Source organism: Mesoplodon densirostris, chromosome 20 (genome assembly GCF_025265405.1).
Source record: "Mesoplodon densirostris isolate mMesDen1 chromosome 20, mMesDen1 primary haplotype, whole genome shotgun sequence".
Taxonomy (NCBI): Eukaryota; Metazoa; Chordata; class Mammalia; order Artiodactyla; family Ziphiidae; genus Mesoplodon; species Mesoplodon densirostris.
In genome coordinates, this window is record NC_082680.1 from 29,226,374 (window position 1) to 29,254,224 (window position 27,851).

General features: G+C 48.6%; 1 protein-coding gene across 2 annotated transcripts; it reads right to left on the minus strand.

Moving 5' to 3' along the window:
- Positions 1-161: 161 nt before the first annotated feature.
- RAB11FIP1 (RAB11 family interacting protein 1) lies at positions 162-27,851 on the minus strand. Of its 2 annotated transcripts, XM_060085888.1 has the most exons (6): positions 27,425-27,851; positions 12,380-12,825; positions 10,709-11,495; positions 7,885-9,681; positions 7,004-7,112; positions 162-1,008 (listed from the first exon to the last, which is right to left on the minus strand). In XM_060085888.1, exons 1-6 carry the CDS (start codon positions 27,799-27,801, stop codon positions 790-792), a joined length of 3,735 nt encoding a protein of 1,244 aa, XP_059941871.1. In that variant the 5' UTR covers positions 27,802-27,851; the 3' UTR covers positions 162-789. The 2 variants fall into 2 exon arrangements, with proteins under 2 accessions (XP_059941871.1, XP_059941873.1); XM_060085890.1 differs by lacking the exon at positions 7,885-9,681.

Genomic DNA, 27,851 nt, shown 5'->3' on the forward strand with positions numbered 1-27,851 from the left:
TCACCCTAAGCTTTAATGACTGGGGGAGACGTACTTTATTTTTTTTTTTATTTTTTAAAGATTTTTTCCCCAAGGTATGGTTTCTCCCTCCTAGTCCTATTGGCTTTTTGTGTGTGTGTGGTATCTTTTTTTTTTTTTTTTTTTTTTTTTTTTTTGGCTGTGTTGGGTCTTCGTTTCTGTGCGAGGGCTTTCTCTAGTTGCAGCAAGCGGGGGCCACTCTTCATCGCGGTGCGCGGGCCTCTCACTGTCACGGCCTCTCTTGCTGCGGAGCACAGGCTCCAGACGCGCAGGCTCAGTAGTTGTGGCTCACGGGCCTAGTTGCTCCGCGGCATGTGGGATCTTCCCAGACCAGGGCACGAACCCGTGTCCCCCGCATTAGCAGGCGGATTCTCAACCACCGTGCCACCAGGGAAGCCCGGGAGACGTACTTTAAAATCTCAATGTTAAAGAAAGAAAACCCCAATGTTAAAAATACATTAATACCCCCAGCGCCATCTGAACCTCTGGGCCAGGATCAGATCTAATGACCACGTCTCCGGTCAGGCATGAAATATTTACAACTTGGTTAAAGGCACAGTGGCATTTAAAAATAAAACCCTGGGAATGTCCAATAAAAGATTCATTGTAATAATTAACCTGGCTTCTGTGGGTGGGATTGACTCTTGCCAGATAAGGCTCGAGGGAGAGAGAGTTGTGGAGCCTGGACCCTGGGGCTCTCAGGCACACCTCGGCCTTGGGAGCAGGCGGAAACAAACTCACACAAAAGTCTCGGTGCCGGAGGCAAGTGATTCACATTTTCCCTGCCTTTTTGCCGACCTGAGAGGGAACCCGGAGGATGCTGGGGGTCTCTTCCATGACCCTGACCAGCAGGTTGTCGATGTAGTCTTCCAGCTGACGCACCTGACACTCCTTCTTGCTTATCGTTTCCTTCTGTTTGAGGACAAGCTGGATCAGCTCGTCGTGGGTCAGCTGTGCGTAAGCAAACTCGGGTTCCGAGGGCTTGTATTTCTTTGGAGAGGGGAGGGGGTGGGGAGAAAAGTGATAAAGTTAGTCAAGGAGTCAAACATCTTAAAGAAATACAAAAGAGGTAGCTTTTAGTGACTGAGTCTGTGATCTGAGTCTCCTGGGAATTCGTTTTTGATTTCGGTGGAAAACTGATGACGGATGGACTTTTCTGTGAAAGGGTCAAAGAGTTAGTATTTCAGGCTGTGCAGGCGGCCTTGGCTGCATGTTTGTCTTTGTGGTTTGGTTTGGTGTTTTGTTTTATGACCTATTAAAAATGTACAAACCGTACCCAGCTCACAGGCTGCAGACCCCCGGACTAGACTCTGGGCTTGGGGTTTAGAGATGTAATGACTGGTGGCCTGTGAACCCTGGAGCTGGCACAACCAGGTATTGAAGTGGAGCTGAGCCCCAATCTAAGGTGACCTGTGAAGAAACCCTAGTGGCAGACGGTGCAGGAGGCCACACTGTCCTCCCAAGGCAACGTGTGGCCGCTCATCCCAGAAGGTCTGCTACTGCCTTGGCTGTGCTCAGGAGATCTGGTGATTAGGAGGGTGCACTGGGAGAGCCCACTGTAAGTCATTCCCCAAAACTATGCAGAGTCAAAGCCAAGGGCCACCATCACAGCCATCGATGGCGCCCCCTCTGGGTACAGTGGCTGAGCGGCCCTGTCCTGACCAGAGCGGGAGCCCCGCGGAGTTACATTTACAATCTGGGATGACTGGTGGCTGACTGCAAACTGCCCAGGCCCCAGCCACGAGGAAACACAAGATAAGGATTATATAAAGTAACGCGCTGTACCAAGTCTCTAGTGAGAGGGGGAAAAAACCCCAAAGCTAACTTTTCCTGAAATCTGTGGCTCAGATTCGTAAGTTTAAAGAGACGAGGTCACGGGGCAACCTCAAGACAGTTTTGCCGGCGGAACTCTGAGGTAATCACGGTTTCACTGTCGTGAGGGTCTAACAGTTTCACCGAGGAAGGCTCAGAACCACCTGCTTCAAGAAGCAGCTACGTCAAGAGCAGGGTCAACCCTGACGCGACACAAGAGAAGGCCCTGTTCAGTCCAGTGACGCAAGCTGCCTGCACACCGGCCAGAATCCCGAAAGAAATCCCGTCCCTCTTGTCCTGGCTACAAAGAACAGCGTGATGCTGGCAACACTATAGCTTAGAAACATGTCTGACACTTTCAAATAGGGTGTGTCTGTTTACATATCCTATCAAGGAAAAAAGTAGTCTTCGTAAACAATAGCCAAGAATACATCCTCAAGGGGTTTTAGATTATACCTCTGTCACAGAAGGATTATATTTATTTTAAAATATTGATTACATAAGATGCTCTGCAAGAGAGTTTGGGAGAGAGAAAGAAGCAGCAGTTGACACCTGGAGGGAAGAGCACGCAGGTGCTCCTCGAGAGGAGGGGCCAGGTCCCCACAATGTCTGACACACCTGGGGCTTCACCTGAGTGTCGGGGTCCAGAGAAGTATGACAGGCTCCAGCTGCTGAACAAACAAGAGACCATTGCTACATGGGCGGTCAGGACAAGCTTCAAAGATGGAGTAACCTCTGAACCAGACCCCGGAGATGAATTAAAACTAATTTCCCCCTCAAATAACAGGATTTTGTTTTGAATCATAAAAGGAATATTTACTTATCATAAAAAATCTCAAATCCAGAAGAGGGAAAAAATTATTACCCATAACTCCAACACCTAACATTGGGGTCTCTTTCTTTCTTATTCTTCCTGTTTTTTTGTTTGGTTTGGTTTGGTTTGTGGGGTTTTTGTTGTTGTTTTTTATTTGGTTTGGTTTATTTGTTTTTATGTGTGTGTTTGTCACACTGCACGGCTTGTGGGATCTTAGCTCCCTGACCAGGGATTGAACCCAGGGCCCCGGCAATGAAACTGTCAAGTCCTAACCACTGGACCGCCAGGGAATTCCCTTCCTGGGTTTTCTTTATGATATGTTTTACAACTTTAGCATCATACAAAATCGAGTTTTATAGCTTTTGAAAATTATTATTTTGTGAGCATTTTCCCATCATTAAACTTTAGAAAAATTGCTTTTTAAATGGATTTTCTTTGTTTAATTTTATTTATTTATTTATTTTCAGCTGTGTTGCGTCTTCGTTGCTGTGCACGGGCTTTCTCTAGTTGCGGCGAGTGGGGGCTACTTTTTGTTGTGGTGCGTGGGCTTCTCATTGTGGTGGCTTCTCTTGTTGTGGGGCACGGGCTTTAGGCATGCAGCCTCAGTAGTTGTGGCTCGCAGGCCCTAGAGCGCAGGCTCAGTAATTGTGGCGCACGGGCTTAGTTGCTCTGCGGACCAATCTTCCCGTACCAGGGCTCGAACGCGTGTCCCCTGCATTGGCAGGCGGATTCTTAACCACTGCACCACCAGGGAAGTCCTAAATGGATGTTTTAAATTTCATTATGTTTTGACCATCTCTCTGTTGCTGGATATTTAGGTTGGTTTCGATTTTCACAACTATATAATAACATTTATTTAAATGTGTGACCATAAATCTTTGGTCATATCCCTAAATGTTTCCTTAAGACAAATGCATAGGACTGAAAAGGCATGCACACTTAAGGTACTTCCTACAAACTGTCAAACAGCTCTTCGATTTGGATTCTGTAATCTAAAGAGGAAACTATGCAGGACTTTGAAATCATTAGAAGTTCCTATTCATGTGATGACTAAAAAAATTAAAAAGCAATCCAGCAATAACAGAAAGTGAGTAATGGCCATGGAGAGGAAGAGGTGCAAAGAAAATACCCATTAATTCAAGAAACAATAGTGCCCAGTGTCACACATTTCCTTCCAGGATTTTTACATTGGATTTTTCCCTCACAGCTGTACCAATAATGACGTACATTCAAATTTGTATCCAACTGTTCCCATACAATATGACAGATAATTCTTGGATCTAGTTGGCTGTATTATTTTTAAATGGAAGTGTGGAAGCCACCTGAATAAATAATACATTCCTAGTTCTAATCATCTATAAAAGATGGCGGCCCTAAAACAATAACAACAACAAAAAAAGCCATTGTAGTAACGATTCAGCTGGCTTTTCGTAACTTTAGCGAGGCGATTTCTTTTCCTAACCTCTCTCTCACTTTGCAACATTCCAAAGAGTAGTTATTTTTATAAGCACTGTTTATGCCTTAGTACAAAGCGTCTATTCTACGGTCGGCCAATAGCCGTATCCAGGAACCTTTCCATGTTTACTCAGAGTCGTTGCCAGGTATGGTCCAGGACCAACAGCTTTGTTGCATCCAGGCAGGGGGGCAGCAGCGGAACGTATGAGTAGAATCAGCAGCCGTTGCCTTTGTTTTAAGGCAAGTTACTCTCAGTCAGGGCCCGGAGATAAGCCCCTGGTTACATGAGCTTTGAAGAGTATGCAGAATGGGAACCAGGGGTCTTGCTCACTTCCCGAAAGCTAGGTGTTTGCTTCTCTTCGGAGCCAGGCTGCATGCCACGGTAAACGGAAGAGGCGACGGGGCGAGGGGGCTGCTAAATGACTCTAGTTTTCGTGATGGTCCCTTTCATGCTGTTCTTTTGCCCAGTTTCCCGGTAAATATCATTAACTCCAAGAGGACACGTACTGCCCCTGCTACACAGCTACAGAAGCCAGCCAGGCTGAGCTGGCGAAGTTAGGGTCCGCCTTTAGGCTTTGGGCTAAAACACCGTAGGTACACAGTGCTGGCTACAGCTGATCATTTTGAGAATGATGCTTAACAGTGATGCCCCGTCAGCATGGACAACAGGGAAGAGGAGGCAAGATGGCCAGAAGATGCTAACTTGTTTTCAGCAGCAGTTCGTTATTACTACTCAGCCTCTCGACCCCAAAATCTCCAGCTTTCAGTGTACCTTCAGTCCAGCGCCTGGAGGCACAGGTGCAACAGAGCCAGAGGTATCAGCCACCGCCTGGCACTTACAAAACGCTTGCAGGAGTGCAGGAGATGTGAGCAAAAGTTTTATTTTTAAAAACATAAACACTATTTGAGGGCTTCCCTGGTGGCGCCGTGGTTGAGAGTCTGCCTGCCAATGCAGGGGACACGGGTTCGTGCCCCGGTCTGGGGGGATCCCATATGCTGCGGGGCGGCTGGGCCCGTGGGCCATGGCCGCTGAGCCTGTGCTCCGCGACGGGAGAGGCCACGGCGGTGAGAGGCCCGCGTACCGCAAAAAAAAAAAAAAAAAAAAAAACTATTTGACGTCCTGGAGTCCCTGGGACCGTAAAATCTATGACTGAATGAAATTTCTAGATGCTTGCAGTAAAACAGAAATAAAGTTTATATCTCCCAACTGCGATCCCCAGTGGTGGGTTAGGAAACTCCTGTCCACGTGTCTGAAACATAACACACCTGAATCCCTCTGATTTTAGAATCAGAAAGGGCAGGATGAAGATATTCTCCAGCAGACATCATCTGGGGGGCACTGGTTTGGGTTTTAAGGGGAAGAGCTGGGTTTTTTCATGTTAGCCACTCAAGATTTTTAAAGAGCAGAGATCTTCTCATCCAGCAATAGTCTTCCTGGAAATTTAGCTTACGGAAATCACCTACAAGAAGGGAAGAGTTCTATGCGAGAAATTACTGCCGAGTGTTATTCATATTGAAAAATAGAAAACAAGCTAAGTATCCACTAACCAGGGAGTAAGTAAAGACTGGCATAACCGTTTCAAAGAATAATTAAGTAGCAACACGCAAAAGTGTTTACGATATGATACTAAGTGAAAAAGAGGATTTCAGAGCGTTTCCACGCAGGTGATGGAGCTGGAGAAACATCATTTTGCTACCACCACGTTCGTTAGTGGACACTGAGGCCTGCGAGCAGAAGGCTGATAAGGAACTCCTAGGAGGCTTACACGGTCTGAAATGAATTCCCCACACACTTCTTACCAACTGTAAAGGGGAAAACTAGCAACTTTGCACTGGAGGGCCTAGTGGACACCACCTAACCTAAGTCATCAGAGTTAACACCCCACTAACAGGACAGGCTGCTGTCATGGGCTCTTTACGCAACGCACTGGAAAGGGCACGTTATTTCTCTAGTTAATTCCTGCCGAGAATGCCCAGCCTCGACCAAACCGCAGGGAGACATCAGACAAATCCAAACTGAGGCAAGTTCTACCAAACGACTGACTGAAACTCTGAAAAAGGTCAATGTCTTGAAAGACAAAAGAGGCCAAGGAACTATTCCAGAATAAGGGAGATTCCCGAGACGAGATAACTGAGTGACCCTGGACCGGAGAACAGACAGACAAGAAAGGGCGCTACTGGGAAAACTGGTGAAGGTGAAATACGGACCACAGATGAGAAAGTAGCGAGGCATCCATGTTAAATTTCTTCATTGTGATAAACGCCTTCATTCTTAGGAATTACACACTTAAGCATTTAGGGGTAAAAGGAGCATGGCGTGTGCAGCTTACTCTCAAATAATTCAGAAAAAAATATATACGCAGCTACAAAGAGAGAACGGAGTAGGAGAGGGTGAGGATGATAAAGCAAATCTGGTGAAATGTCAACAGTTGGTGAATTGGGATGAAAGTATACAGGAGCTCTTTGTGCTATTCTTGCAACTTTTTTAAAGTTTGAAATTACTTCAGAATAAAGTTACAAAAAAGTCTATCTGTGCAATGATGACAACTGCGAGAATTTTATATTCTTGCCAAAAGATAACAAAGGACACGTGGGAAAAATGAGACTATCTGATTTGCATGGGCTGGAGGGTGGGTGACATTTTCTCCTCATTAGAAAACAGTACTGGTGTCAATCATGTTGCTTGACACACAACAAAATTCAACGACAGCCAAAGAACTATGAGGGGAAAAGTAAGTATCCCATGGAAAGTGTAGGGGCTTCCAAAGATCATCCAAAGACCGAGACGTGTGGTTAAGTCACCCCTGGCGTTACCTGCTGCCCCGGGAGATGTATGTCATGGTGACTCTGACAGCGGGTTTTCTAGATCCCTAACTAGCCTGCCTCCTTCTGGAGAAGACATACCTTCATCATGGCTTCGTTGACCAAGTTCTCACTGATGATGGTGGCAGTTCCCGAGCTGGAGAGCGCGACCTTGGTAGCTGCCGTGTTCATCGGCTTCACGGGATGAAGTCTAAAGAGAAGGGGGAAAGGACACTCAGCTGTTTCCTTAGACGTTTACGTCACGGCAGAACCGGAGGAACTGAGGGACTGCCTCTCTCAGACGTGGCCGCCAACGAGAGAGGTGACGGGGGAACGGGGGGGACATGCGTGCTCACACCCGCAGTCCCACACGTGCCAACGTTCCTTCAGAAAGGAAAGCAGTCAGCGCGAGGCAGCCACGCGCAAGCCCACAAGGCACCACTTCCGGCCACGCGTCCTGACCTGCTCACAGGACCCTTGGCCTCGTTATCAACGTCAGGAGAACGTTAAAGACGGTCTCCTATTCTCAGAGGCAGCTGCAGCCTAGGACTCCACTGTGGGAGTCCCCGCAGAGCCCTCCGCGCCTCAAGAGGGGGGAAAGAGCTCAGAACAAACAGGCCAGCTTCCCATCGGGCGCTGCTTAAAGTGAGCTGTCCGCACTGCTGGGTTCTCCTGCTCAATCTCAGCTGGTTTCCGAGACTAGGAAATAAGATACGGCTCCCGGTGTTTCTCTGCAAGGAGAGCTCCAAATCAGACCGTGCAGAACAATTCCGAATCTATCTCTGAGGACAGCTGCTACTCTGTTCTTGCTACAAACGCAGGGGTGCCTCGTGCTGCTCCCGGCCCAGGACACAGCCCTTCCGGCAACACAGGCGGACGCACTGTCAGAACAGCTGTGCGGTGAGCAAGCCCTGGCGTCTGGAGACAAGAAGCAAAGGGGGCACGGCTTACACTCACGAGGACAGTCGTCCCCCGGCTCTCACCTGTGCTTGGCCGACCCGCTTCCAGCGCTTGGCTGAGCCGAGACTGGCTGTGTGTCTGAGGGTGAGACCCAGGCCTGAAGAAGCGGCTTCCTCTTGCCAGAATTCTCCACTTTACCCGCGGAGCCCTCGACTGCTGCTTTTTTTTGAGATTCTGCTGTACTGGTGTGGTGGGTGTCAGAGAGTGCACAGGTGGGAAAAGAGCGTGCGGCAGGAAAGGGCTCAGAAAAGGGGCCGGACACAAGGGAATCCAGGGCTGCGGCTGGAGGCTGACCCGGCCTCCCATCTCCCACTGGTTTTGCCTCCCCGCTGTCACCGGGGCCCGGTGACGGTGGTTCCTGAACCGCCAAGGCTGTGGTCTGCTCTGCAGAAGCGGGGGCGGGTGCTCCGGGTGCTCCCGGCCTGGGCTCGCGCAGGCGCCCTGCTGACCCGCCGGCCTCCCCGCCGGGCGCCCTCTCCTGCTCAGCACGGGCGGGCCACATGCTGGGGGAAGAAGCCCCTCCTCCCAGAGCTGCCACCGGGGCCACCCCTCTGTCATCTTCAAGCTGATCCCCTCTCTCGTCTTCCGAAGCGACTTCAGGGATGGAAGGCAGGGTCAAGTCCAGATGGGCCAGGGCTGGGGGCTTTGCCTCGCAGGTGGACTGAAGGCCGTGCAGGGGGTCAGACAGCAGACCCTCGTGGTCACTGGCTTTGCTCTGGTTCTGCGCCATCCGGGTGTCGTCTCCCTGACTCCTGAGACGGGGACCGTCTCTCCCCGAGCTGGCCGCATGCGTGGGACCCCCCGAGAAGCTCCCCTTGGAGGACGGGCGGGGAGGGCGAGCCGCCAGGGCAGCGGGCTGGGGTCCAGCCACAGCCGCGCCCTCCTGGGAGTGTCCAGTGTCCCACGCATTTCCAGGGGCGGCCCCTTGTGGTGTCACCTCCTGGGGGTCACCTCTGTCCCCGCGGACCAGCACAGGGGCCTCCTCCCCCGCCTCTTCCCTAGAGAGCTGCTCGGAAAACAACACCTGCCCCTCGATTTCCTTTCTGCCCTCACAGGCATCCGGACCCATCTCTTCGTGTCTCTGCATCGCAGAGTCAAGTGGAGGCACCGACTTGCCCACGGGAACGGGGGGCACCGCTTCCTTAACTGCAGGACTCATCCCGCCACCCCCATCTGCATCCCCCACGGGAGACCCAGATTGACCCACAGAGCCTGAGGCTCCCCGCCTCGGGGGCTTCCTGTCAGGGCTGCCCATCCCCCCTCTTCTGAGCGCAGTGGCGGATGTTACTTCTCGGGCCTCGACAGATGAAGGGGGGATGGCGCCTTGTCGTTTTCTGGGGGGAGACCCCGGAAGCTCTTCTTCTTCTCGCCCCACTTCAGGCTGTGTCCGGAGAGACTGTCCTGGGTCATCAGCGCTGGTCTTCCCCACTGGAGAGTCTTCCATCCCTTTCCCCACTGGAATGGGTGTCTGTTTGGAAAGCGAGCCCACAGCACAAGGAACAGGACTTGGAACTTGTGTCAAACTCTCCTTTTCTAGCTCTGGTTCAAGGAGCGAAGGCGGTTCTTTAGGACTGGCCTCACCCACGTCTGCAGGAGGCCAGCGCTCAATGGGAGTGGATGTGGAGATGGGGGCCGCTACAGGGGAGGAGACAGAGGAGGAGCCAGAAGGAGACTCAGAGGACTGTGTCTCTGAATCACGCCCCAGTTTAGAAAGGATGGGTGTCTGACCAGAACTGGAAGGGAGAGCAGAGAAAACGAGAGGAGAGCAAGTGGAAGGAGGGAGCCTGGGTGCGGGCTGAGCCTCTGGAGACACTTCCGGTCTGCAAAAAGGACAAAATAAAATCTGCAGGTCAGTTGCAGATGCAGCATGAGAGGCAAAAGACATGTAAAAGTACAGTCTTTCCAAAGGCGGGAACTCTTTTTTATATTGGGGGCAGAACCTTGAGAAGTTAAAGAAGGAACACCAATACTTAATCCACAAAAGGCACAATTTTATCACCAAGTACATCTGCCACAGAACGGACTTGCAATAGAGACAGAAAGATCCAGGTAGAGCAACAGCCTGGAGTCTCTTGGTGATAAAGAAAAAGCACCTAAAAAGTGCAAAGCCATAAAAGGTGCACTACAAAGCAAGAGGCAGATTTTGAAGAGGAATACTCTGTGTGTGTGTGTGTGTGTGTGTGTGTCTGTGTCTGTGTGTGTCTGTGAAATCAAAGTAGGCAGAATCTCAAAAAAAAGTCTCTCCCACCCCCAGCGCACAGGAATATCGTGACTGTGAATGTGAGTCATGCTGAGAAGCTCATGAGACCCGGCTCGTGAGATAACGCACAGAGGAAACACACAGAGAACCCTCCCAGTCACACTTGACAGTGGACCAAGGGTCTCTTGTGCCAGCAAACCCACACCAAAGTGCAAGGAAGAGAGATTGCACCTGCCTCAAAGGGAATTCACGGGAAGAACATACTAAACCCTGGTCTGCGCGTACCACCACCGAAACCTGGTATTGCTCCCAGACCATGACACTCGGAATCTGATACAAAACCAGGGCATTCCACTGTGCTCTGCTTATCTCACTGAGATGGACAGACCAGTTCTAAGGTACTTTCCCCAGAAGCGAAAATGCGTGCAGAGAAAACGCTTGCAGGGAAAATGTCGGGCAAGGGGCAAACCACGCCTGCTGGCAGTGGCCCCGGGCTGGGGCACATCACTGCAGTCTCTGCAGGTGGGCCCGGCCAGCGGTAGGGACTGGCTAAAAACAATTTCTGCAGGGACCACCACGGACCAACAGGCAAGGTCTGCTCTAACGTAGGCATGGCTGCTGGGCCCCGGGGAGGGGCCGAGACTCACCGGGGTTTCACGGCTCTGGTCTGGGGAGCCCTGGGTGAGGGAACACGTGGTGCTGGTGCAGCTTTGGGCTCTGGGTCAGCTTCTGGTGCTGGGATCTGCACGTCTTCAAAGGGGTCCGGGGCTCTGCCCCGTCCGGAGACCATGGCCGCAGTCTCTTTGTCCGATCTCTTCACAGGGTCGTCGACAGGCCCTGGCTGGTCCTCCCTGGCTTTGACCGCCACGGGCGTGCCTTCCCTCTCCTTCCCGGGGGCGGCCGGCGGGCTTTCGCCTTCACTGCCCTTGGCCGTGTCCTTCTTTCCGGTCACCAGGGAGAGCAGAGAGGACTTCTTGTTCTCCTGTTTCTTGCTCTCTTTGGTTTCCTTTGCAGCCTCCAAGGTCGCCAGAGCTGCGTTCTCCCGAAGGTCCCGGCTGACCAGCGGCTGGTAGGATGGCAGGGACATGGACTTGAGAGAGTCCTTTGTGGAAGACTCGGAAGGCACTGCACCTCCTTCCCCGGGCTCCTTCGAAGGTCGAGAGGCCAGGTTTTCTGTAGATGAGAACAAATGCTTCTTCCTGAGGCCCTGGGGGGACGGCGAGGAGGACGGGGAGCTGTCCTTGGTCTCGCTCTTGGCTTCGGGCTGTTCCACATAGACATGGTTCCCGTTGATACAAACATTCGAGCGGGAAAGGGTGTCATTCTTAGACCGAAGGCCTCCCAGGAAGGAGAGTCCTTCCTTCTTGGGGGTGTTGAAGTGGATCTGGTTCAGCTGCTTAGGATCCACGCTTGCCGTTCCCTTGTGAGACAAGACTGTGGGAGAAGAACCAAGAACCAAGGGAGTGAGAAGCTAAGGGAATGGTTCGCAACGCAGGGGGGCGGGGGGGGGGGAGTGGCTTTTGTCCTCACGCATCTGAGTGCGTTTTGGGTTGTCACAGCTGGGTGGGGTGTGCTACCGGCACCTAGCAGGTGGAGGCCAGGATGCTGCTAAAGATCCTACAGAGTACAGGAAGGCTCCCACAACCAACAAGTATCCTCCCAAACTGTCAATGGTGCTGAGGTTGAGAAGCCGTGCACAGAAGCGAGGAAAAGGGCAGCGGTCTTGGTAGAGGTGCAGAATCTGGCCAATAATAGGGATCTGGTCACTGAGACTGAATTTCAAAATACCCAGTTAATTCAGAGTTAATGGAACTGGATTCCTCGGCTTTCGTTAGGAATGTATTCCATGAGAGCTCAGTATAAGTACCCAACGAATTAATGAAATATCAGAATTACTGTAAGGTTCCACGGTTTTATCCTTAATTAAAAAAAGAAGCTCTGCATGCATTCATTCTGTTAGCCCCAAAAGCTTGTACTAATGTACGTCAGTTACAGAGCCAGACGTTATGGAAAAGGAATTCGCACATTCCTAGAAACCAGAGGGCTTAGAAATAGAGAAGGCTTCCTAACCAAGGTTACCTCTCATCATCACCACCACTACCGTGACCACCATGCGCAGCTCCAGCGCCAGCACCACCAGTAAAAGCAGCATCACCACTACCCCCGCCATCCCCTCCACCAGCATCACCATCACTGCAGTAACTGAGGAGCTGAATTAAAATCTTTCTCCTGAGATTTGTTTGTTTCTTTTCTCCCAAAGCAAAGTAGGCTCAGCTGAGGGAGAAGGGCCAAGTAAGAAGGAGGAGAAGGAAACTCACCGTCCGAGGCAGAGGAGGACTTGTCCTCGTCATTGTCCTCATCCTCCCACTGGGACTGGAAGTCTCCAGGACGAAGCAGCACTTTGTCTGACTTTGCAGTCGGCAGGCCAGACATGGACTGGGAAAGTGGTGTTCTCTGCAGATTGGACCTGGAAAACAAGGTCTGGAGCTTTGACTTCTTCTTCTTGTCTTTCGAAGGAGACTCGTCGTCGCTGTCAGCCGAGGGCGTCACGCTGGGGACGATGGCTGACACGGTGTCTGACGCCCTGTCCTTATTCTTCCCCTTGATCTTGTCCTTTAGTTTCCCAAATGGATTCCGAGACTTGTCTTTCATGGAAAGGTCGAACATGCTAGCGGTCATGTTGTTTCTCATAAACTGGATGTCAACCTCAATTTCTCCTCGTTCTTTATTCTTCTTCCCCGGTTTGGATTTCAAGGTATACCACCTACGAGGAGAAAGGCTGACAGGTTACCTTTGAATGGAAGCGCCTAAAACGATGTTCACAGTCCCCGTTACCTGGCCTCTCCTCTCTGCTATTACCAGCCTCGTATACAAACCCTGTGTTCTCTTCTTTGGGGAGTGAGGGGTGCAGTGGGGGAGGGCAGAACTGGAAGTTTTATTTCTGAGAAGACGCCCTCTAGGCAAAGATAGGATCTGATTCTGTACTTAGTGTAAGGTCACCTAAAATCTTGATTCGGTAAAGAGCTATTTCTAAGAATAAAATAAACATTCCGTCAAAACACTTCCTGTGACTGGTTTTTTCCTTCAACGGGGTAAAAACGCAAAGATCATATACAAACAGTTACGTAGGTAGAGTGCAAATTTGCAAGAGAATCTCAGAGAAAAGCAAGGGTTTGTAGAATAGTCCCTGGCAGGGAGTAATGGAAACTATAAGACAGAGTAAAAGAGATTTGTTAAAGGAAAAAAAAAGAAGAGCGAAATAAGCCAGTCACAAAGTGACAAATATTGTATGATTCCATTGACGTGAGGCCCCTAGAAGAGCCAAGTTCAGAGACAGAAAGGAGAATGGTGGTTGCCAGGGGCTGGGGGCTGCAGGGGGACCTGGGAGTGTCAGCTGGGAAAATAAAAGTTTTGGAGTTGGGCGGTGGTGATGGCTGCATAAATATGTGAAAGCACTTAATGCCACAGAACTGTGCGCTTAAAAATGGTTAAAATGGTCACCGTTGTTATATGTATTTTACCACGATGAGAAAGAACGAGAAACTGAGAGGAGGCATTCATCCCCAGCTTAATAATCAGAAAAAGGAATATTTCAAGCATGATTCAAGAATTTCACTTGGTCATTTGCAAACTACTTCACGATATGGCAAATGATATTATATCAGCCCAACTCCATTGAAAGACGAACTTCAGAGAAAGGAAAACTCCCCTCGGCATTTTCCATCGGGTGAACCGCAAGAATGTGAGCCCGGTGAGTGGCGCAAGCTCCGCAGAACAAACACTCCAAATACAGGGCTGACCCACAGCTGCCCCCGGGGTCACCCTCACATGCCGAGAACCACACTCTGATGTTCTTTTCGGTGACCTATTTAAGAGCTGAGGGCTGTGGACTTTAAGGAAATGATGGTTTTGCCCAAATAAACACAGCTTCCTCTTTCACCTTAAGCCTGTCCTGCTCCCAGGGCAGATGGTGCCCCCCACTATCTTAGCTCATTCTACACTTAAAGGGGCAGAGGGAAGCAGAAACACACTTAGAAACGTCCTCCTCTAGGTCTCACGAGAATGACATGAAGTGGACAGCATACCCACTTTACAGATAAGGAAATTGAGGCTCACAAGTTAGGTAACTGGTACAAGGCCTTGCAACTGCTAAAAGGCACAGTCAGGACTCTGAACCAGCTCTACAGTTTCCCCAAAGCTTTCCCTTACACCAAGATTCCAGGTTGCCACTCCCTCTGAACTCATCTTTGCTGAGCCGCCTTTTACAACACATAGAAAAGAGGGCTGAAATTTAAATTCTTTTTGAGGAAGGCTTAAGCTTCCAATTTAAATGTCCTGAGATGAAAGCAGAGAAGGGGGAAAGCCCCCATAGCTGGCATCAACCATAAATCATAGGGCTGCACATAAAGTTCAGATATAACGTCATCGAGAAGGACTTACACTGGATTAACAAGATACAGCCAAGATCTGGGAAAATGACATGAGCTACGATTTTGGACCTTTAGGAGAAATCTTTTATGATTTTTAAAACTACAGTCCACAGCTGGAGGAGGAGGAAGACGCAAGGTCTTTACAGACAACCTCACCCTGCCAGCCAGCCGAGTGTCTTCCCAACACATTTTCCACGGCAGGCTGGGAACAGTTTGCATATCTGTCATTTAGATGTTGAGAGGATATTTGTATATTTCTCTTCTGACAGTCATGTGCTAAATGGTAGCCTTGGTGATGAGGAGTGGTTAGCTTTTGTAAATACCAAGGGTAGGCACCTGAAAAGGGGAAGTTGCTGAGAGCTGAGTGTGGAGGCTCAGAGGACCACACCAGTCACAAGCAGAGAGCCTCACCTCTCCACCCAGGGCCTTCTCCCAGCTCTTCCACCTCTCTATTCACCCTCCTGGGGGACGCAAAGGCTCCCAACCTTCAAAGAATACCACTTGCCAGCTCCCTGAATGGGGCCGCCTTCCCCGAAGTATCAGCGCCGAAGTCTGTTTATTTTGAGCGAAGCTGCAACCAACTCTAGGATCCTCTCTGAGGGCCTATTATCTATCACCTGATGCCCAGGTTCAGTCCCCGGGCACTAGAGTGGGATTTGTTTTGGAAACTTCTAACACCACTAGGAGGTATGAACAGGCACTTCAACTGTTCCTGTCACTTATTTTCACACGCAAACCTAAAACCAAAGACCAGGTAGCCAAGAACAGCCACAGGGCTATTTAAGGACGTGAAAAGCAGACTGAATCGTAGGCAGGTAAGTAACCCCTGTGAGTCTGCTGGATTTATTAAAGCTGGAAAGGAAGACAGGAATTCTTCTAGCAATATTATCCTGATCATTAAATTCACACAGCTTAAGCAAGGGATCTTTTTTTTTTTTTTTGCGGTACGCGGGCCTCTCACTGTTGTGGCCTCTCCCGTTGCGGAGCACAGGCTCCGGACGCGCAGGCTCAGCGGCCATGGCTCACGGGCCCAGCCGCTCCGCGGGATGTGGGATCCTCCCGGACCGGGGCATGAACCCGTGTCCCCTGCATCGGCAGGCGGACTCTCAACCACTGCGCCACCAGAGAAGCCCTAAGCAAGGGATCTTTGACACAAGTATAATTTGATAGTTCATGAAAGCAACGATCCATAAATGTCTCACCCTAAGAAATTCCAAAGCAGGACATATTTGTGGGTTCCAACATTTAAGCATTGGTTCAATTTATCAGTGTTTCTGTCCGTTTGATTTTCAGTGCGCTTAATTCCAGCACCTCACGGAAGTAGTTCATATATAATTAGGTCCCAGCACGGCCACACAGCATGTGACGGCAGGGTGGTTGTGTCCCAGCACCACCATTCACGAAGGCCCAGAAATCTTGAATTATCTCAGAAATCAGGGCTGGGTTTTCCCAGTACAAAGGGCAGAGTACAGAGAGAAAGCCATAATCCCAGTGTAGAAAGTTTATTTTTAGGCCCATATTCTAAAAAATCCTGCAACCTATCAAAAAAATGAAAAATAAAAGGATCCCTTCTATAAGCAAATAGTCATTTTTACTTATAATTAAAACTTAGTTCTTCCAAAATTAAAAGGATCTCAGAATACACAGAAAGTGACAAGAAATGTATATAAACTGTACTTTAAAGTAATAACACGCAAAGGATAACAATCAAATCATACAAAACGGTACAGAATGAAAACTTTAATCTCCATGCCTCTCAGTCAAGTGAGGATCTTGGGAATGAACATACAAGCAAAAATGCATATTATCCAAGCAGGTTGCCCTACTGTTTGAGAGTTTTTAGGTTGGGGTTTTCTTGGTCAAACACAAGACAAGGCAACAGCTAAAAATATAGAAAAATTCATTTAAGTCTTCTACACTTTCAGAAAGATGCCTTATTAAGAGCAGCAAGGGAAAGAATGAATAAAAGTAAAAAAGCATGAACTGGGTACAGGAAGGAAAATATACAGGATGCAGGACGCAGGGTCTGCTTCCCGAGTCGCCGGGCTGGGGAACTAGTGTCTGGACCCGCATTGTCAAATCTCCTGGGCTTTTTATTTATTTCTTTTTAATACATTTATTTATTTTATTTATTTATTTCTGGCTGTGTTGGGTCTTCGTTGCTGCACCTGGGCTTTCTCTAGTTGCGGCGAGCGGGGCTACTCTTCGTTGCGGAGCGCGGGCTTCTTATTGCGGTGGCTTCTCTTGTTGCGGAGCACGGGCTCTAGGCGCGCAGGCTTCAGTAGTTGTGGCATGTGGGTTCAGTAATTGAAGCGCACAGGCTTAATTGCTCCGTGGCGTGTGAGATCTTCCCGGACCAGGGCTCAAACCTGGGTCCCCTGCATCAGCAGGCAGATTCTTAACCACCGTGCCACCAGGGAAGTCCTCCTGGGCTTTTTAAACACTCATTTTGAGAACAGCTAAAACCACCCAACCATGTCCAATTCTCAGGACTGGTTTGCCTCAGAACGTAGGTTTCTCAATACAAGGAAAGCTGGTCCCAGGGGGCCTTCTATAGGAATGTGGGAGAGCGGGGGCAGTGTGGTTCCTGCTCTTGGGAAATGAAAGGTCTCACAGTGCATCCCTGCAGACGTGCGGGATTACACTTGTAAAGGACTGATTGGTACGCCTCAAAAATAACCTGTCTGCAGATGAAGCAAACATGTTTTTCCTTTAAAACATTCCAGAGGGATAGACACAGACAGAAAAAATGATGGCTTCAAAGATTCAAGACACAGAGAAACGATGGCTTCAAAGATTCGGTTCGGTTCATGTTTTTGCATGGCAGGCACTGGAAACACAAAACGAAGAGGCCCAATTCTTGGCTGAAAAGCTTACCCACCAGTAGAGAGCTGGCTCACCAAACATCACAAAGCGTTTGTTACACTGAAACAACTGCTGCCTTTTCTTTCTGACTATGAAGTGTGAGAAAATAATTAGACATGAAAAGAAACTCCTGCTAAATTATACAATTTCATCACAGACAAGGACTCTCACACACAAAGAAGGTTCTCAGCTAATTGAAATCCCAAGGGGCTATAAGAACCACCTACTTAGGGACTCGGCCAGATGAATTAAGACTGCACCCTCCCATGAGACACAGGAGGCTCCAGGAAAGGCAAGGCAAAGGAAGACCACCAGCTCCACAAGTCCCTTCATTTTAATGGGTGAGTATTAATTTCAAGGGGTCCTTGTCTATGGGTCTGATGTGGACTCCAGGGTCAATGGTGGACCGCCTACTTCCCGTCCTGCGCAAAAACTCAACCATGAGTTATAGCATGAATCATCCCCCATGGTAACTAAACTTCATGACACAGGGGAGTATGACCTCAAGGGAGGAAAGAAGCAGGAAGAACAGAATAGCACCTGAGTCTAATGTTTGAGATGGAGGGTGCACTTGATCTTTCTTAGATGGAGAAATTTTAAAAAGCAGTTTATTCACTGTCTTCCCCAGGGAATAAAAATAAGTAATAAAAATCACGTGAGGGTAGCAGAGGAGGACATCTAAAAGGGGTTCTGAAAAGGACTGATTCCACATGGGTAAAATGTCCATAGCCTAGAGGCCATGCACAGCAAATGGGGACAGAGATGTTTATGACCTATAAAAGGTTTGTGGTGTGTACCCTACAGAAGCTAAGTAGTTTAACAGGTTTTGTCATTGACCAAGGTAGCTAGTCCTAACTACCTGTGAATACAGAATCACCGACCAGGCAGCCTTGCCTCCCGAGGTGGACCTTCCCCTCTGCCCACCAACAACTTCTTGGTGGTAAATCATGAGGGTTGCAAATGGCTCCTTTTTTACCCTAATCCCTAAAACAGCCATTCTGGCAGCACTGAAAAGCTATCTGTAGTCACCAAATCCAATCCTAAAAAGCCAGTAAATGACATGGCAAAGGAGAGATCACAGAAAAAGCAGGTTGAAAACGCTTTTGATCTTCCTATACTATTTGCTCTACAGAAATTCCCTTAGAAAGTAATTTAAAAGGTTACAGAAAAATTTTTTTCATATTTTTTAAAAATTGACTTTCTCTCATGCTAATTCAAACATTCCCTTTTGATATATTTTCTTGAAGCCTTTTTCCCGCATAGCTCAACGATTACTAGCTGAGGGGCTTCAGACAAGTCACTTAACTTGCCTGTAGAACAGGGTTCAAAGCACCTACCTCATAAGGGTGTAATGAAGATTAAATGGCTTAATATATGTAAAGAGCTTAGAACAGTGCCTGGCACTTACACTCAGTAAGAGTTCGCTATGATTATGACTTGGTAGTAACCAGAGTACATGTGCAATTCTATTTGTAGCGTGTTTTTAAATATAAGTGTCTTACAGTCTCCATACCCACCATTTTTAATGGTTGTATGTTCTGTGAAGTGCATTTATACCATCGTTCACCCATGGTTCTCAAATGGGAACTTAAGACATCAACAGTTCTGACTGACTGTTCTCAAACATGGTTCTCAAACGGGAACTTAAGACACCAACAGTTCTGACTGACTATTCCTAAGGATCCAATCTTAAGCCATCAAACACAAATAACAATGATTTGCATTTGAAGGGAGTGGGAAAAGACTCAATTATAAAATTAGTTTGTGGGACTTCCCTGGTGGCACAGTGGTTAAGAATCCGCCTGCCAATGCAAGGGACACGGGTTCGAGCCCTGGTCCGGGAAGATTCCACATGCCGCGGAGCAACTAAGCCCGTGCGCCACAACTACTGAGCCTGCACTCTAGCGCCTGTGAGCCACAACTACTGAGCCCGCACGGCTAGAGCCCATGCTCCGCAACAAGAGAAGCCACTGCAATGAGAGGCCCACGCTCCACATCGAAGAGTAGCCCCCGCTCACCGCAACTAGAGAAGAAGCCCGCGTGCAGCAACGAAGACCCAACACAGCCAAAAATAAATAGATAAATAATTTTTAAAAATTGTTTGTATGACACAATTTCCAAAATTAAAAAGTATATACAATTTTTAAAAATACCACGATTGGTGAATAATTTCTATAACTTATCGTGAGATTTAATGATCCTCAGAACTCTGCAGGATTTCTAAGTAGGTGGGAGAGACAAGAAACAGAGGCCCCCAAACTATTTCAGACATATGCCAAGATGGCATAACTGACTGCAGTATACGGATCAAGACATATTTTCTAAGTTGAAAGCAATACCAAACTCCTTGTAGGTAAAGACTAAAGGAAAAACCAAGCACCAGTATTTTAAGATTCTCTAAGAATTAGAAAAATTAACACATTTATAAACATGTAAATCTACCACTCCTGCCATCATCTAGTTACCAAGTTTTTACTTGACCATATCTCAAAAAGCCACAAATGTTAATATTCTAACATCAGATCAGGTATCTCGCCTCTTGCCCAGAAGTAAATGTCACTGATGTAGTCTACATGATCTGCCAAAGAACAGTCTCCGTGGGGTCCTTTGTCACTCATGCAAAGAGACGTTAAGGATGGGGAAAGGAAATGTGATGGTTTGGTCCACCACCTCTCGGCCAGGACGAAAGAAAACAACTTCAGCGTGACAGACATCAAAGAACGTTCAGTCCACTCTACCCCACAGGCAGACTCGCACTCCTTTCTGTGGGAGCTCCCGGCAGGGAAGCAGGGCATCTGATTTATCTGGTAATCAGGTAAGTCCCAAGGAGGAGGAAAAAAACCCCATACCAAGAGCGTTTCAAATCCTGTTCTCATGACAAATGATCAGTAAAAACGAAAAGTTCCATTAGCGTAAAAGGAAACCCCACAGGACTGGTGCTGTAGGCGGTGACGCTCTTGAAGAAATAGCTCGGGGCCCGCCTGCCGCTGGTGCTCCTCACACAGGACAGCTGTTCTTCAGGATCACAAGAGGCCTTTTCAGACCAGGCTTTCTGGAGGCCTTGGTTGTTCTCCCTCAGTTAGCCATGTCCTTTTTAATAAACAAGAATTTTAAAAGTGAAGTGTGCAGCGGTCACACCTCTAGAGAGGGTTTTTCTGGCATTTCCTATAAATGCCTTCTCTCTGCTCCACCCAGAGGCCAGCATTCAGGAAAAGACACTTAATTACAGCTGCCTTTTTTCTCCCCATGGGCACATTCCTAAATGTGTCCCTCAGGGACACCCTGGAGACAAAAGCCCTTGATTTTTCTCTAACAGATCATCCCCAGACCTGTCCCAGCAGGAAAGGAATTTCTCGTCTCATTAGTGGCTAAAAGCGGCTCCTTTACCAAGGGCACCGTAAGCCCCAAGCTGCAGGTGACCTGCTTCTCCAGTGTTGAGCAGGGGTGCCGAGGAGCAAGCCAGACCGCACACTGGGAAACGGAGAGAAGCGGGGCTTTGACCTCATACCGAGGCCACCCCTAGTCTTTAATCCACTGGGCTAAATGTAAGATTAAACACTTCTCCACGTCCACACGGGCAAACGACCGCCTGCCCTGTGTCTACAGGGACCGCACTCAGAGACATCTGCGCACCTAGGCTGGGTCACACAGCAAACGAGATGGAAGTGGCCCCTGGCCAAGGGGAAAGCAGGGGAACTGGCCTGGTCTCCTGCTGAGCCAGTTGTGGTATGAGATCTGACCCAGGACCCCGTAAGGGGAGCACAACCTGCTCCCCAAGGTTTTTCCACACAGTAGATGTTGGCTTTCTTCAAAGGCCGATACAAGGGTCTGGGTGTTAATTTTGTTGGCATTCAAAGGCCCCTGAGGGGGCCTTCCCTGATGGTCCTGTGGTTAAGAGTGCGTGCTTCCAATGCAGGGGGGTGCGGGTTCGATCCCTGGTCAAGGAACTAAGATCCCGCACAGCGCGGCCAAAAAACAAAAAAACAAAAACAAAAAAAACCCCCAAAGGCTCTGAGGCTTAGAGATCCGCACCAGGCCCAGGACCAAAGGCCACCCAGGGCATGGCTCTGAGATGAAGACAAGGTCTTAAATGCCCTTCTATTGCTCCCACGTTTGGGCAAGGGCATCTTAATCCTCTGGAGCTAGGCCAGAGCGAGCGTCCCTCCAAAAGTATAGGGTGAGAAGCACAATTTTCTCGGACGTATGGCAATTAAAATTGGAGCGGCCAGGGGCTTCCCTGGTGGCGCAGTGGTTGAGAGTCCGCCTGCCGATGCAGGGGATACAGGTTCGTGCCCCAGTCTGGGAGGATCCCACATGCCACGGAGCGGCTGGGCCCGTGAGCCGTGGCCGCTGAGCCTGCGCGTCCGGAGCCTGTGCTCCGCAACGGGAGAGGCCGCAACAGTGAGAGGCCCGCGTACCGCAAAAAAAAAAAAAAAAAAAAAAAAATTTGGAGCAGCCAAATGGATACCTAAGATTATCATCCAGGGAGAGGAAGAGTGATGTCAGCAAGTGCATGTTGGAGTTGATGACAGTTTAATAAGCACGTGTATTGTTCTTAATGTAATCATAACATTTTTTAGTTAATAACTACAATTAAAATGACAGAGATACTATTTAGAAAAACCTTCCTCTGATGGTAGTTGTGGAAATACAACAGAAGTCTTTGTAACCAAAAGGAAGTTAAGCAAAACAAGGCTCTTTTGTGCGCTCACCTTCCCTGATGTGAGAAATCTTTAAATGGTTGACTGACTTGCCTCCAGAGGCTTAGTTTTCATTTACAGGTTTATTTTCCCTCGTGTTATTTATTATTTTTCCTTTTCTTAGTCCTGTAGTCCTCGCAGCAGTGACTCTACCAGCGTGTTGGGGCAACCAGTGAGGTCACATAGGGTTACGTTATTACAAAACAAAGGCTTGGCCTGTGTTGAAACTGTAAACACTTGAAGACACACATATACACACCCTGGTTTCAGTGGTGTTTCCTGCTCATTCACTCAGCGCACAGGTATCACTGCTGCTGTTGTCTTTGTAATGGTGACCTCACTCTTGTGTTGCGGTGACTGCCAGGGAAAGAAATCTGCCACCCTTTCCTGGTTCATTTTCAACAGCAAGTTCTCCTTATTTTGTTTGTTCATTCTTATCACTTCCTCTCACTCACACCCACCCATACCCAATCCATCACCAGTCAGGCCAACTGAACCTCGGGAACACTTCTGAAATCCACCTACCTCTGTCCATGACCATGCCTGTCACCCGAGTCCAAGCACCATAATTGGTTGCCTAGATTCCTGCCAGAGCCTCCCACTTCACCTGATTCCAGGCTAGGCCTGCTCCAAATCTGCTCTCCACCCAACAGCCACAGTGATCTTTCACGAACTGCATCACATCACCCCTCTGCTTTCAACACTCAGTGGCTTCCACTGCTCTTCAACGAAGCCCTGCCTTCCTCTTCAGCCTCAATGGATGCAACCTCTCCAGCTTCCCAGGCATTCCCGCCTCAGGGCCTTTGCACAGGCTGCTCCCCCTTCCTCTACCTTTCCCCGGGAAAATTCCTCTTTATCCTTCAGGTCTCTGCCTCAGAGAGGCTACCTACAATCTCCTGCTCTTTTCTCTTATGACACCCTGTTCTCTTCCTCCACTGCACTCATCCCAATACAGGATTGTTCATTTATGTGTTCATTTATTTACCGGCTATCTCCCCCACAAGGCTCTCAGCTTTCTGAAAGCGGGGATCGTGTGTGTTATGTTCATCACTGTTTACACTGTATACCAAGTGCCTCGCATATAGTAGGCATCAAAAAATAATTACTAAAAGTATGGATGAACGTTAAAAACACGGGGAAAAAAGGCAGTTACAACTTTCCCCATGCTAACTGTCTTCTAAATGAAATCATCAAATCATATCACGAAAAACAGGAGGGAACATCTTTCACATCGATGGAACTGTGACTTTGAGCCACCCTCACCCTTCTTAGTCACTCTGTTCCCCTACTGTGAACAGGTTGGGGTTATTTATCCCAGAACCCGAAGATCCCTGTCCTGGATGTGAGCTATCAGGTTCCTACACTGGGTGGGAGGGTTTCCAGTAATGCCCAATGTCATCTTTAGGGGGAATCCCAAGAAGAGAAAAACGTAAGCAGTAACAGCATTGCTCAAATTTTCTAGTCTGTTACAAAAAGCCAAAATGTGCTTAGGAAACCCAGAGGTATAAGCGCAAACACTGCCAGCTCAGATTTGTGAATTCGAGACCTCTGTGCTCATCCGTCACCTCTATGCCTCCACCTCTCCCAGAAAAACAACTGTCTAGCCCTCCTTAATCACCTGAATTTCCTTTGACGCTGGTCACTCTTTCTTACTATACTTACAGTTCTTCAAAATGTCTAACCTTTATCAGTATCCAGATCTTTTCACATGCAACCAAATTTTCTCTTGAATCTTCAAGAAATATGAGAAAATGACCCTCCATCAGTCTCTCTTCATATCTGGAAGGCTATCACAGTATCAAGTTTCATCCTACTTAATTACACAATGGCCTTCCAGGCACCAGCCTGAATATTTATTTTAATCTGTCTTTAAAAGATTATTTCCCCCATTTTTATTGCTCTTAGTATCCTAAAAAGATGTTTTGTTTTGTTTTGTTTTGTTTTCAATCTAGGACCCCAAACTACATGAGACCGGACAGCAGAGAAATCCACATGCTGGTCACCTGATTCTGCCTCCTCTCAGATTCACGTCTGTTTTATGATCACGGGACTTAACTGATTCCCATTTAACCGGGGCCCAGCTGAGACCCCAGATAAGTACGCATGAGTCAGCCCTCTGTATCCACAGGTTCCACATGTTGGATTCAACCAACCTCAGACCAAAAATATTCGGGAAAAAAAAAAACATTCCAGAAAGTTCCAAAAAGCAAAACCTGGATTCATGCATTGGCAACTATTTGTATAGCATTTACATTGTATTTACAACTATTTACATGGCATTTATATCGCATTAGGTATTATAACTAATGTAGAGATTATTTAAAGTATACAGGAGGATGTGCAGAGGTTATATGCAAATATTAAGCCATTTTATATAAGGGACTTCAGCATTCGCAGATTTTGGTATGGGGGGGGAGGTCCTGGAACCAATCGCCCTCGGATATGAGAGACAGTTGTATAAGTGCAAAATCAATTCATTTCCATTTTTTCTTAACTAAAGGGGCCAAACACTCTTCCCTGTTAAATGGATCCTATCTATATGTCAGCCTTGGGCTTCCCTGGTGGCGCAGTGGTTGAGAGTCCGCCTGCCGATGCAGGGGACACGGGTTCGTGCTCCGATCCCGGAGGATCCCACGTGCCGCGGAGCGGCTGGGCCCGCGAGCCATGGCCGCGGAGCCTGTGTGTCCGGAGCCTGTGCTCCGCAACGGGAGAGGCCACAGCAGTGAGAGGCCCGCGTACAGAAAAATAAATAAATAAATAAATAAATAAATAAATAAATAAATAAATATATGTCAGCCTCTGTTTAGTGCTTTAAAGATATGTATCATCACACTAAATTTGAGGTCTGCAAAATCTGAGTCATTACAAAAAGCATATTCTGTTGACTCCAAATATGATACATCGGGGCTTATTAAGAGAACAAATGAAAATATCAGCACAGTTAGCTCTTAATGCCTTGAGTTTTAGCTTCTGGACCCATGGGGGAAAAAATCATACTCTAGAGGAGCAACTGTTCTCTGTAGAGGTGAACACAAATGCATACATTAACACACACACACACATTAACACACACACAAAACTACAGACCAAGATTTTAGCTTTTGTTTTGGTTTTGGTTTTAATGTCTAAGGTGGAGTCAAACCATTAATAGCTAGTTCAAATGATCTTCCTAGCCCAACCAGTTTCTATCTGTTGAATTCCCACCTCTCTGTGTATATCTCATGCTCCAAATCACAGCTACCTTGGGCACCCAAGTGATGTACCAGGACATCAGACAGGCTTAGTTTAACTGGGTTTCCCCAGCACCTTGGAAAGTCCCAGGAAGTGACAGGTGGAAAGCTTGCAATTTCACCTACTGCTAGCAGAGCAAAGAAGGCTTCCTTTGCAGTTATTAAAAATCTATCAACTAAAAAAAAAAAAAAAAAAAAAAAACAACTATCAACTAAGTACTATTTTCCTATAAGCTGATACTCTGACTAAGTGGTCACAAGCTCATATGATAGAGACAGGAGTAATCATCTAAGTTTAGAATTACATCAGAGAGGATGAGAAAAATGGAGATGTGGAGACTGTACCCTTCCTGAAATAGGGAACTTGAGGAGGTTTTCATTCCTCCCAAAGCAGTAACAGAACCTTTTGAATCTACACACGGGGCTCCATTAATCCAGCAACCTGGAAACATCTTATAAACATCAATTAAGTCTGGCCACATAGGGCAACTTGGATGTTTAGAGACCGAGCAGCCTGAAGCCCAGCAATGAGTCAGGGCGGGAGTGGGCACCAGACCCAGGAATCTGGAATCCCCATCTCTGGCAGGGAGATGCTATTTATCTTTCAAGGGAATAAAACATTCACAGAAGAAACAGATGGCAGAGAGAGACAATAATATCCACACATCTTGGGATGGGACAAGACAAAGGACGGCCAATGGTGCCTAGTTGAAGCTGGAAAGGAAGCCAACCCAAGGCCCCAAATGTTACTTAATCAAATGGAAAATTAGCATTGCTTCAGCCCCAGCTCAGCAAAGACGCTGCTGCTCACCTTATGGCTTGTAAGTTGATGCCACAAAGATACCCCATCCATCCTCACCTCAAGGCTCTCTCTTTTTATCTGATTTGAGTTCAGAAATGCCTGTTCATCTCTGGCCAGATAAGGGAAGCAGGTATTACATTTGCAAGCACCCTACAGAAAGGGGAGTCTGGGAACTTCAAATCCTCTGGCTCTTCCTGTCTCCTTCACAAGGGAAAGCTGAAATACCGTTTATATCTAAAACACACAACATGAATCAGAGTGCTTCGCAAACCACAGGAGTTAGGTGATAACATGACTGCCTTGCATATTTAAGGTGCAGCAAAGTAATCAATTAAGCTAAGCGAGGCTAGTTGTCGGTACACTAGATGAGCATAATCATATGTTCCCTTCCAAACACCTGCGAAAGAGAACAAATAAATCGGTAACACTTTGGAGTGCACAGGGTTTCGCCCTGCTTTCCCTGCGGGACTCTGATGCCCTAAAAGAGAAGTCTTGGGGGCGGGGGGGGGGTGCGGTGGCTACAGGTGAGCAGCCATCCCCTCCCCCCCTACCCAGTAGGACCAGAGAACTTGACAAACTCCAGACAGAAACAATGCTTACTTTTCAGTTCAGCTCGGCCAAGGGCAGGCCCTGGCTCCAGCCATCAATGGGAAATCCTTACTCCTTTGGGGCCCGGGGCAAACGCGGTTAGTATTTTTCGGTCTGAAAGTGAAGACCAAACTGTTCTAGCATTCTTGAGGGAGGGGCGGAGAGGAGGGCGGGGCAAATTCTCTTGACCAACCCCTTCGGCGGCTGTGAGGTTGGTTGGGGGATAGCCCTCCACAGGCAGCCCGCATTCCCCGTTCCCCAGTCCCGACCGCACTGTAACGCCCCAGCTCAGCTCCTGGGTGAGCCTCTAGGGTCCTAGTGTCAGTGGCTTTCACTGCTCCAGTGGGTCCTCCCTGCGCCCTGGCCCAGCCATTCTCAGCTCAGTGTCCAGTACAATGAAATACCCAGGAGGCTTTCCACGGAGGCTAATGCGTACATCAAATATACACGCTGCTCAACTAAATAAGAGTCATTCGTCAGCCCACAGGTGGTTTCAATTCATCAAAAATTCATTAAGTGATTACTAAGTTCCAGACGCCGAGCGCCGTCCTGCAGATTCAAAAACGCTCCAGGTACCCGAAACCACGCACTTGGGAGAGCCCGAGAAGGTGGAGCTAGGTGAGAATACTAGTACGGGCCGAGGGGATCCCTCTAGAAAGGCCTCGCTCCGTTCGTCCTCTTGGTGGGGACACACTCAAAAGGGTCTCGGCGCCCAGACCACGCGTCCTCGCCCCCGGCCCGCACTCACTGGGTCTTCTTGTGGCCCTGGTCCCGGTGCAGGTCCCGCAAGTCCACCTCGGCGCGGCCCAGGAACTTGTCGAGGCCGAGCAGCGCGCGGTGCAGCACGGTGAGCTGCAGGGTGGCGGCGGCGGCGGGCGCTGCCTCAGCCGACAGCAGCGGCGGCAGCTCGAAGGTGGCCTCCTCCCGCCACACGGGCGCGCCCAGGCTGCGCTCCGACACGGAGGTGGCGTACTTCTCCTTGCCCACCTGGATCACTGCGTATGCGTCGCTCGTGCCCCCGGGGCCCTTGGCCCGCAGGCCCCGAGCCTGAAGCACCGTCACCTGCACGTGCGTTGGGGACCACACGGCCCCCGGGCCCCTGCCCGCCGAGGCAGCCAGAGACATGGTGGCTGCGCTGCGGTCCAACCGAAACTGAGAAGATCGCCGCGACCCGC

Excerpts from the sequence above, each read along its gene's own strand:
- RAB11FIP1 (XM_060085888.1), bottom strand. The coding sequence starts at position 27,801 with ATGTCTCTGGCTGCCTCGGCGGGCAGGGGCCCGGGGGCCGTGTGGTCC. Across the intron at positions 9,682-10,708 it reads ACCAGAGCCGTGAAACCCCG|ACCGGAAGTGTCTCCAGAGG; the intron begins GTGAGTCTCGGC and ends TCCTTTTTGCAG. Across the intron at positions 7,113-7,884 it reads AGCGGGTCGGCCAAGCACAG|ACTTCATCCCGTGAAGCCGA; the intron begins GTGAGAGCCGGG and ends CCTTCTCTTTAG.